This window comes from Carassius carassius, chromosome 42, assembly GCF_963082965.1.
Source record: "Carassius carassius chromosome 42, fCarCar2.1, whole genome shotgun sequence".
NCBI lineage: Eukaryota > Metazoa > Chordata > Actinopteri > Cypriniformes > Cyprinidae > Carassius > Carassius carassius.
In genome coordinates, this window is record NC_081796.1 from 16,836,035 (window position 1) to 16,848,109 (window position 12,075).

The 12,075-nt window shown below is 36.3% G+C and overlaps 1 protein-coding gene across 1 annotated transcript in view; it reads right to left on the bottom strand.

The window, feature by feature from the left end:
- LOC132124147 (zinc finger and BTB domain-containing protein 47-like) overlaps nt 1–12,075 on the bottom strand; it is a 35,624-nt gene that overhangs the window by 16,452 nt on the left and 7,097 nt on the right. The window contains exons 2-5 of the mRNA XM_059535004.1: nt 7,399–8,610; nt 5,734–5,881; nt 4,346–4,461; nt 3,573–3,717 (exon numbers count right to left, since the gene is read on the bottom strand). Coding sequence (XP_059390987.1) covers nt 3,573–3,717; nt 4,346–4,461; nt 5,734–5,881; nt 7,399–8,313 — 1,324 coding nt within the window. The 5' untranslated portion in view covers nt 8,314–8,610. The remainder of the gene's footprint in view (nt 1–3,572; nt 3,718–4,345; nt 4,462–5,733; nt 5,882–7,398; nt 8,611–12,075) is intronic.

The window sequence follows — 12,075 nt, forward strand, 5'->3', positions numbered from 1 at the left end:
AAATGACTCACCGACTCACTCATTAAGGTAGTGGCATGCCGCCACCTAGTGGCAAAGTACCATTCAATTTTTTTTCATAATTTCATATTTCTGTATTCCAAATTTTATATTTGATACATTAGCCTCATAAGATTATTTATGCAATTTGTAAGTGGTAAGTGCTCGTTCAAAAATATAAGTGTATAGAGCCCTGCGTTTATAATTATACTTGGCTTTAAGTGTTTGTGTGTGTTTTATGCATGTGAGTGTAAGTATAATGTAAGAATAAGGTAGCCTATAAAATGTAATATGTGCAGGAAGAATGGGTAAGGTTATTTTTTGTTATTATAGATTCTTTATTCACCTTTTTTTATCTATTCTCACAAAAATCATGCCATTAAGTGAAGACTATTAAAACGATAATAGAGCTGAGCTTGCTATTTTACCATGTCTTAGATGAGTCAGCAAGGAAAGAAGAGGCTTTAGAAGGTGAGAGGGATGATCTAGGAACACTGCAGACAGGCCCAAAACACGTGAAGCTTCAGCAGTATCTCTTTACCCAATTTGGAACACAGCAGAGAGCTTTTAATAAGAATTGGCTAGATGCATTTCAGTGGCTTGAGTTTTCCTTATCCAGAAATTCTGCATTCTGCTTTTCTTGTCGCCTCTTTGGCAAGCATCATATCCGAAACAGCAAAGACACATTAACAAGTTCAGGTTTCTCCAACTGGAAAAGGGCTTTAGAATCATTCAGAGAGCATGAACAAAGTAGCCTTCATAAGGCTTCCATGACATGCTGGAAGAGCTACAAAACAACTGAAACACATGGAGATATAACAGAACAGCTTCATAGAGCCAGTGCAGGAGAAATAACTGAGAGACGTGAATACCTCCATCGTGTTGTTGCTGTGACGTCATTTCTGGGGAAGCAGGGGATTGCATTCCATGGACATGATGAACAGAGCCAGAGTCAAAATCAGGGAAAATTCCTTGAGTGCATGTAACTTCTCACAACAGTTTGACCCATTTCTACAGCAGTACAATGCTCCATCCCATGCTACCTACCTGTCTCACTCATCGCAAAATGAAATGATTGCATGTATTTCAGAAGAGGTCACAGAAAGCATCATAAAAGAAATGAGAAATTCAAAGATGTATGCTCTGATGGCAGATGAGGCAAGGGACAGAACGTCATCCAGAAGCAGTGTACCTTCACTGCTATGCACATGAATTAAATCTTGTGCTGTGCCATGCATGCAAGGCAATACCAGAAGCCACCAACTTTTTTGATTTACTGGAGAGCCTTTATTCATTTTTCAGTGCATCTCTAGTTAATCACCAACAGTTTACTGATGTTCAAACAGCTTGGGCTACAATCATCTGAGCTGGTGCAGCTGTCAACAACACGTAAGGCTTTTCAAAAACAAAGGCCTTGTGTGAGGTAAATCACATTCCAGAACCTTCTGCAGGTTTTAGACGGAAACAGAAGAGGCTTGATGATTATGTGGTGGAAACATCATGTAGGACAACCTCGGAAATCAGTTCTTCACATGACCACATGTGTACATTGTACTACCCTTGCCTTGACCGAATGATGCAAGAGATTGACAACCGTTTCTCAGGAGTAGGAGTAGATCTTATGATGGGCATTCAAGCCTGCCATCCAGCATCAGACAGCTTTCTTGATGAAGAATCTCTCAAGATTCTTGCCAAACATTATAAAATAGAGTTGCAGTTTTCCTGGTGGAAAAAACTTCTTGAACAGAAGGAAGGAGAAAGAAGTAATTCCTGACATAGTGTGTTCAAGATGCTAAAATACTGACATGTTCCCCACACTGAATTCAGTATTTCAAGTAACACTGACAATCCCAGTCAGTAGCTGCAGCTGTGAACGTTCCTTTAGTGCCTTGCGTCGACTGCATACATGGTTAAGAAACACAATGGAACAAGACCGGCTTAACCACCTGGCAGTGATGTCCATAGAGAAGAAGAACTTGACTGCTGTTGACCATGACATGGTGATAGACAGATTTGCCCAAATGAAATCAAGACGATACACTCTTAAACTACCACCATCAATGCAATAAAGAACCATGCTCAGACCGAAACGGGATGGAGGGAGGCAGATAAAACCACTTTACAGTAAAGTTTTATTTGTTATCATTAGTTACTTCATTACCAATAAACCAAGAATTGTTTTTTTTATTGCATTCATTAATATTTGTAAATCTTTTATTTTTTATTTTTTATCAAAATACAATTGTTCATTACAAAGAATTTATAATTTTCAGACCATATGGACATAGTAATTAATGTAAAATGTTAACTATTACACTAATTTTAACAAACACAATTTCACTGTAAAGCATTATAACAAAAAGAAAATTCAAAGCAAATGAAAAAGGCAAACACGCAAAGTAGAGAAGTGGGCACACTTTAAGAGGAGAATAGTGTAAAAGGGTATAGGGAGAAAAAATAGTGGGTAGAGAGTGGAGCGAGGAAAAATGAGAAATGAGTGGACAAGAAGGAGAAGAGAAAGGGAGGACATTAAAAACAAATGGAACAAAGAAAAGGAATGAAGACATTAGATTAAATGAGAAGATGACAGGTGTGGATAGAAGAAGAGAATGGAGTGGAGAGAGGCAAGGAGAGCCCAAAAGGAGACCTGTTATGATGAGAAGAAAAACAATTGAGAAAAGAGGAAAGCAGGCAACAGCAAAGTTATAGGACAAAACTTTATGAGGCAGCCACAGCAGAGGAATGATGCACAGACTTCAGTAGAGGGTAAGGTTTATCTGCTAGACTGAATAACTTGAATCTTTTTACTGTAATGCATAATAAAGTCCTTTGTCCAGTATATCTTTGTAGAGTAAGAGTATGTCAGTGCACTGCTTAATGTTTGCTTCTTATCCCTGTTCTACCAGGACGAGTGTAGCCAGTCAGGCTTGATTGGAAAAGAAACGAAAACTGAGAGACAGAGACAAAAAAAAAAGTGTGATAGAGCATATGTGTCAGGATACAAGGCATAAACTTTAAATAAAATGTTTTAAATTTGTTTTTTGTTTTTGTATATTTTAAACAAGGTAAATATTTCTGATTTATTAAAATAAAGTCACATACATGGATTTTTCTGGGCTAAGCCCCCGATCTCCACCCACCCTAGAACCGCCCCTGGTTAGAACTTTTTTTTTTTTTTTTTAACTCTCAACATACTTCCTTTTAAACTAATAGTTTCATCAGCATGACACACACACACACAAACACAATGCGGTCTCTGAAGACAAAGAAACCTGAGGATGTTTCCGTTTCACGTCTATTTATAACCTGCAGGTGCACGTTATCAGTGACGTCACCTGCCGAGGTTATATAAGACAATTCTTGGCGTGTTTGACACACATGCTTCACAACCGGTCGAACAAAAAATGTTCTCATTAGCGCTATTGAGCGCAGCATCGAGAGTAGCTTTTGATAGGGAACTGGACTGTGCATCCATAATGAGAATATATTCATTCTTTTTCTTTTTTAAACCATTTACATTTTTCTAATGATACAAGATAAGCAAAAGCCAAAATCACCAAAGTGGTGGTTCTCACCAGTGTGTGTCTTCATGTGTTCATCAAAGTACTGCTTCATGTTGAAGTCTTTGCCACACCACTGACACATGAACTGCTTATGTCCGATATGGATGCTCATATGCGACCTCAGCTGGTATTTGTACTGGAATCTTTCACTGCAGTTCTACAACATGAGCAGCAGCATCAGATACTGTAGATTATACTTTACATCTGTGCTCCTCTGCTTATAGTATTGGTACTAAATCTAAATGGATTTGGATTAACAACAACATTTCACAAAGTTAGAAATGATCAAATATTGGACACTGGTTAAAAGACTGGTTCTAATCTATTCATCAAAAAAATAGTGAAAAATAAATGTTTCCTGTCTTCCATTAAAAACAAATGTAATCAGTACAACTGTTATCAACATTAATAATAAGTAATGTTCCTTGAGAAACAAATCAGCATATGGGAATGATTTCTGGAGGATCATGTGACATTGAAAACTGGAGTAATGATGCTGAAAATTCAGTTTTGCCATCACAAGAATGAGTTACATTTTAAAAAATATAATAGAAAATGGATTTAAATTGTTTAAATGGGAGTTGAGAATATTAGATTTTTGATCAAATAAATGCAGCCTTTGAAAACATATAACCTATAAGTAGCATACATGTATGTGCACATGATTACTCTAATAAGATCTAATGTGAACTGAAAGGAAATTTGACCTCTCTGAGAAAAAGACACAAAGTGCAACACCTGAATCTCTCGGGTCTACGACTGATAATCCGCATGACTGAACTCACCTCACACTTGAAGGGCTTTTCTCCAGAATGCTGCAGAGAGTGCACTTTAAGAGACATGCTGCGTTTGAAGGACTTTCCACACGTTTCACAAGTGAATGGCATGTCCTTTGTGTGAGCTGCAACAACAACAAAAAAGACAAAATTCATATATTAAAAATGACGTCTGCCTCTTGTTTGCCTCAGAATGCTCATAGTAACAATTAACTGAAAATGTATTAAAATCTTAAATTAACATCTTAATCACATGCCTCATTGCTCATTTTAAGGATAACAAGAGCGTTAGCTTGTGACATGGTTTTAGTGTATAATAAGAAACTGCATTTTAACTGCACATACTCGGCTGTCAGTGTGAGATGAGCAAGTGTAACTTGTTGCCCTAAAGACAACTGAGTGGTTCTGGTCGAAGGAAGCACTTCTAGATAAAATATTTCCTCTCTGCTCTTAGGGCAGATTAAACAATACAGCCTCTGTCCTCGACTATGTCTGTTCTGGATGGTAAAGCAAGGTCACAGCGGCTCTTTTCCCCTGCTCAAAACAGAGCTGGGTATTCCACAGTTTTTCTGGACCAAGCTCTGGGAAGATCAAACTTCAGGAAATTAAAGTACCATACGGTATGAAGGCCTGGGTGTGCTTATTACATCTGCCTGAAGGTTAATTTACAAAAACAATATGTCTTTGTGCGTTTTAGCTGCTAAATTTTTCAGCATCTTGACTGCCACGATGTGGATTAGTATAAAGTTTAGGTTAAAGTTACAGGTGTGGCCTGCAAAGCAGAGGCTTCATTCATACCACTTTTGTGAACAAGATAAATTGATTCATTGTAAAGATCCGATTCACATGAGTGTTTCATTCACAAATCAGACACTAATAAATCTTTCTGAAGTGCATAAGGAAAGATTTTCTGGGAACAATTAATTAAATGTCATTCTGTTCCTTGCACAAATCTAGCATATGATCTTGTGGTCTTATTGTAGTCAAAAGCCATTTATTTGCCATTTGGAATCTTAAATGAATAGTTCACCCAAAAATAAAAAAAAAAGCCCTCAAGCTATCCAAGATGTCGATGAGTTTATTTAATCACATAGATTTGGAGAAATTTAGCATTGCATCACTAGCTCATTAATGGATCTTCTGTAGTGAATGGGTGCCGTCAGAATGAGAGTCCAAACAGCTGATAAAAACATCATAATAATCCAAAGTAAATTTTCAGATTTAGGTGAACTTTCATTCAACAGCTTCAGTCCTTAATCACTTACATGACACAGAAAAAGAATGTCTAGAATATTCTTTTAAAAAACAACTTTTTATGTTACTGCAAGAACTAAGAATTCATAAGGGTTTGGAATAACAAAATTGAGTAAATGATGACAGAGTAACCCAGTACTCACCAACCATGTGTTTCCGGACATGTGCCATGGTGTAGAACTTCTTTTCACAGATTTCACAAGAGAACTTTTTCTCAGCATATCCGTGGACAATCTTGTTGTGTTCGTGTAAAGACCACAGCTTTTTAAAAGCTTTTCCACAAGTCACGCACTACAAAGATCAGAGAAGCTGAATCATTGGCATTAGACTAAACAGCTCTCCCTTAGGGGTCCATGGAAAACAACAGTATTTTATCATTCTGAGAGAGTATCAAGAACGGCAGAAGACTGAATAATTGCAAAGGGCACCTCTAACTTAAAATGCATTTATATCAAATGAAGCACAACAGCACAATTTCCTTAATTACACCGAATTCCCCATAAGTGCTCCATACAGCAGAGACAAATGAGTGCTGGGTGGTTTGGAGTTGGAGGTGGAAATGGCCTGGCAGACCTGCTTTTGTGGCAGAAAACAGCTGTTCTCCACACCCTAATACAGTCTGAAACTATATATCATCCCAAATCTCTGGTCTCCAGTATCATTCTGCTCTGAAATATGCATTCATAGTAGATTACCAGAAGAGAATACACATGATCCACCTTTAAAAAGGGGAAATGTGCTATAAGAAGACTATATAAGATTACATAAGACTATTATTATCAGATCAAAACTAGTGCACTGACAAGTTAATAATTGTTTTCATGTTCTGACCACTAACTGAAAATATACTATTTTGTCTAAATATAATAAAAATAAACAAAACTACACCATTTAAACACTATTAAAAACGTTACAATTTAAACGAATTTAAATTTAGGGATCACAACATTATTAGGTACAGTATGGACAATTTGTATTCATCTGGAAATTTGCTAAAAAAAAAAAAAAAAAATATATATATATATATATAAAATTAACAGTGTTTTTAAAGATTATTTTGAAGCAAGTCTACTGTAAATAAGTATATAGGAATAAAACATAAAAAATATTCAATATTTTTATATCCAATAATAACCAATACTATAATGCAATTGCGATTACGATTTTTTTATGTTTTTGAAAGATGTCTCTTATGCTCACTAAAGTTGAATTTATTTGATCAGAAATACAATAAAACAGTAAAATATTGTTACAATTTAAAATGTATTTTCTATTGGAATATATTTTAAAATGTAATTTATTCTTGCGAAAGCAAAGCTATCTGTTAACCTTTATTTCAAGTAACAACATTTTATTTTTTTATATATAAATAGTTTTAATAGTAGCTCCAGTTTAGTTTTGTTAAATATAATAACCCTGACGGACATCCAAGTTCCAATTTCATAGTTAAATTAACCAATTTGATTATATATATATATATATGAAACTATAATATTACATTATAACTATGAAATTAGAACTTTGTGAATAAAGAATGTCCCATTTTTTGTGGGCACAAATTTAGTGTGGGTCTACTTATGGGTTTTGTGTCTAAATGATTGTGTTTTTTTGTTTTTGTGTTTTGATGGCTGGGCCCAGCTTAACTGTTGTTCCCTTCTGCTATTCCTGCATGTCTCTCTTTTTATTGTATTATTTGGAATCAATCACTAAGCAAATAAACCAAACTCTGACTTTGCACCAAATGCTTGTGTAAAATCGGCATTATAGTTTGACCTTATTAACATGTACATGCAGACAAGTGTGTGTACCTGTATGTTTTTCTCACAGTTTGTCTGATGGTGTAGCAGTAACTCGCTCTCAAGTACAAAGCGCTTGCCACATTTATTGCAGATCTGCATGCGGTTGTGGGTGACGTTCATGTGCTTCTCCAAGTACCAGCGGTTGTTGAAAACACGAGGGCACTTCTTGCAGGAAAAGTGCTGCTTTTCTTCGAGCTTCACCTTCTGTCCCAGACTCTCCTGCTCTTTACTCCTCTTCCCCCCCTCCTGTAGTGTCGTGTCATTTAGCGTCTGTCTCATGGCGATGGTGTCCACGGCACGCCGTCTTTCCATGCTGGTGCATCCTGTTTCTGGAATGTCATGATTATTCTCTTCTTCATCCTCATCGTCCTCGTCATCGCTGCAATTTTCCATCCCTTGCTTTCTGTGTTCATACTCCTCTTCTTCGTCCTCACCAACATCTTCATTATCATTTTGTTCCTTACCCTCAACCGCACTGGCGAGGAGGGATGAGGTACTTGAGATGAAGCCCTTGGCGTCAGACCCTTTAGAAACATTCAAAGTCTGGTTGTTGAGATTGACCTCCACGATAATCTGCTCTCTGTTAAAGGAGACAGAACTATCCTGGGATCCCGCTTCATTTAGACCGGCTCCTCCCTCTATTGTGCATAAGCTCCGCCCTCCTCCGCTAGCCACTCCCCCTCCACTGTCATCTTTTTTGTAGAAGTGTTTGTCTTGAGGGCTGGAGTGGACACTAGATGAGTGTGTTTGCGTAACTTCCCTACTGACCCCACTGCCCTCTACAAGCAATGAGAATGTTCCATTTCCTTGTTGTGTGTACATCTTCTCAAGCTCCTTCATCTTGTACATCTGACTGGAGGCATTGCCTTGCCTCTCTGTGTCTGCCATCTCATTGGACCCAAGCAGCTCGTGGCAGGAACTCATTTGTAGCACAATGGCCACCTGTAGGATTTCAAAGATGGAGATATTAGATGAAGTTGAGGATTTGGATACTCAGCACCTTGAAGGCCTGGTTTATGCGGTGCGGTGGTTGACTCTGGGAGAAGAGGGCCTGGATGTAGGGAATGTGGTCACCCAGCACATCCTTGTGGGAGGAAAAGGTACGGTGGGACACCAGCACGAGGTCCACGTCGCTCAGGCTGGTAGAGATGCCTGTCCATTAAACAAGTGAATGCAGCGCTGCATCCTCCAGCAGAAAGAACTCAGCAGCAGTGCTCTCCACTATGAGATAAGACAGGAGAAAAGATATATTAAACTTACAATTCATTAGCAAATTGACAAAATAACAGAACAATTACATATAGCCACAAAACAGAACAAGAATAAAGAATTTAGTTAATAACTAGATTTGCATTTCTTGAATGAACTGTTTGCAAGGCGGTAAACACAACAAGCAAAATTGCATGTGTTGCAATATAATATGGCTTAGAATAACTATTTTAATGTGTTTTTATTTTTGGTTATTAACAGTCTGATTTATAGCATTCAATTCATATTTCTGATTCAATGGTTAATTTGTGTCACCATTGCAAAACTGTCATTTTATTTATTTATTATTTCAGTTTTCATTTCAAAACTTAGTTTTAGTAATTTTGTTATGTGCTTTTGCCATTTATTTTTTTTATGTTTGTCAATATTAAGATTTTATTTCAGTTTTATTTCAATTAACATATTTATTAAAAAAATTAAGGAATTAACAAAACTGGCTAATGTTCACTAAATCTTTATAAATATCTATGTAGAAAATATTGCTGTTTATTTTTTATATTGGTAAATATAAGTGCAAATGATTAAATTCCTTGTCTTCATTATTCCAAAACTGTTGAAAATATAATTGATAATTGTTAACTCGATTGTTTAAACGATTGTTTGCTGTATTTTATTTAATACATTAATACAAGTTTGCACATTGTTTAGTATTTGGTATCTACTCGTCAAAAAAGGTGGTCTGGTTGAAATTATGTTTCCTCCAATTTGAAATGATTCTTTTAAGCTATTTCAGAGCAAAATATTGCTGTATATATACAGTTTATAGTTTAAAAACAGAGAAAAAAAAATATTTTTAATCATAACACCACCACAAGAAATATCTAATATTAAAGTAACACTCAATAAAGTTTGATAAAAACCATCAGAACACATAATACATTTCTGCACAGAAGCAGCCTTGAAAACAATATCAAACAATGCGCATCTAAAAGTGAGAAAGGAGGAAGCTAGTGGAGCATGCCGCTATGCCCTCCCCTTCTGCTCCCAAGGTTAGCTTATTTTAGGTCAGGAGGGACGAGGTTTCAATCTGGACAGCATCTCTTTAAAAACTCCACGGTGGAAAAGAAAAGAAGGAGGGAGAGGCAGCAAGTGAAAAGAGAAAAAGAAGCATGCAAAAAGCACATTGATATTCAGAGACGTGCGCTAACCATTAGCTTCCTCGTCCTGCGTCTCTCTGAGTTATCATTATCCACGAGACAAAACACTGGCCAGTAAACAATTAAAGAGAGCAAGGACCGTAAATATCAGACTCTCCAAACAATTATACGGATTGGTTATGCCGACTTTTATGTGACTAACAACAAGCAGAATTGTACTTTTTATCTCTGTAAACAAGTTTGTTTTCAGAAGCCATTATAAGTCCAATTTATCTGTTGAAATGTCACTCAAAATTAAACCGAATCAACAGAATAAACTATTATTTAAAATACAGTCAAATCCATCCACATATGTACTCACTGTGACCAAACCAATACACAAAAAGATGGATGCACCAAACTGACAAACTGAGATATGACTGACTGACTAAAGAGTGCAAATGTAATTCAACATGCCCTTAATTTGTGACATTTTGTCTATTTGGAGGTGGATTATTATTGGGGTAGAGTAAAACCCTGCAGCTAAACACAAAACAAAAGTCGCCAAACCTAGTTCAGAAGCTTTCATGCAGCTCATTTGGATAAATAAAATTCTTTAGTGCCATTAGGAATAATTGAAAAGAGATAAGGGGTTGTTTTTCCAGAACAATACCTAATCAGCCGTATCAAATTCAAAACTGGCATCATAGAACATTTCTGAAAGACAATAAACTGGTTTGAGCTGTCGCACAGCGGTTAGTGAGTGTGCGCTTAGTGCATGCCATCCTTGCACTCCTCAAGAATTTCTTGTCACTCCGTACTACCTGTCTGTGAAATAAAAAGAGACTAAAACTGACGTGAATGTATATAAATGACTGCAATGTTGTCTTCAGCAGTTTCCAAGCAATTTGGGCAAACTTGCAAATGGGGAAGCATATCCACTTGCTCTTTCTGTTTGAAAATTGAGACTAGATGTCAGAATGAAATCATGTTCACTGGCATCATTGAAATTAAACAAAAGAGTGCAAACAAATCTCTTGACTGTATGAAGTAAGAATTAAAATCAATCATTGTTTTTGAAAGAATTCTCTTATGCTCACCCAGGCTGCATTTATTTAATAAAATGCAATAAAAATGTAATATTGTTAAACATTCTATTGTTTTCTATTTTAATATATTTGAAAATGCAATTTATTCCTTTGATGCAAAGCTGAATTGTCAGCATCCATTGCTCTAAACTTAAGTGTCTAACCTTCTGATTTGACGTGTAAGATATACTTTTTATTATTATCAATGTTAAAAACTGCTTCTTATTTTTGTGGAAACCAAGTTAAGATTCGATTTCTATTCTTTGATCAATAGAAAGTTCAAAAGAACAGAGTTTATTTGTAACATCATAAAAGCCTATCTGAACTTTTGGTCAACTATGTTACTCACCCCACACAGTAGTTTGCTGCTCACTAACACTCCTACACCAAGACCTTTGCCAAACCTCGTTAAACATACTTGTTGTTACCAGCAACATGGGTAGTGTAATGCTCCTCATTCTGATTCATAAAGCTGAACTCAATGTAGCACAGAGACCCATACTGCTTTCATGTAATAAGAGGTGACTCAGGGCTGCTGGCCAGGCCCGCTGGTATGCACTTGGCTGAGGACGTTCACCACAGTGCCAGGCAGCAGAGAGCAGAGCAGTGGGGGGAAAGAGATCTATCCTCAGTTGGCTTTCACTTCAGCAGTCTCCGCACCTCCCAAATCGACCCACTGTTTCTGCTGATATGTCTTCAGAAAGATTTGAAATGCCCACATTTCAGATTAGTTACTTTTTCTCTTTCTTTTTCTGAAAGACATTAATACATTTATTCAGTAAGGATGTGTTAAGTTTATCAAAATTATCAGTAAAGTGATTAGTAATGTTACAAAGATTCATATTTCAAATTAACGCTGTTCCTTTCTATTCTTCATAGAATCTTGAGAAGAAAAAAAAGTATCACGGTCTCCACAAAAATATTAATCACAAGTTTTTTTTGTTTTATTTTAATGGCTGCTGAAAATTCAGCTTTGCTATCAAAGGAATAAATTACATTTTAAAATATTAAAATAGAACTCAAACTTTTGAACAGTATTCCATAATTGAGTTAACCTTCTAGTTTCTGAACTGCCGTGATTCAAACAACAACCAATTAGTATAAGTCAGAATCACATCCAACTGTTTTAATAAAATTGAACACAATTTTAGTGCCACTCACAGAAAATTTTGTTAAAAGTGCTACGAAAAATTCAGAAATGTCACCACAAAAACATTTTTCCAATGAGCCCGGATTGAATAAAACGGATGTCT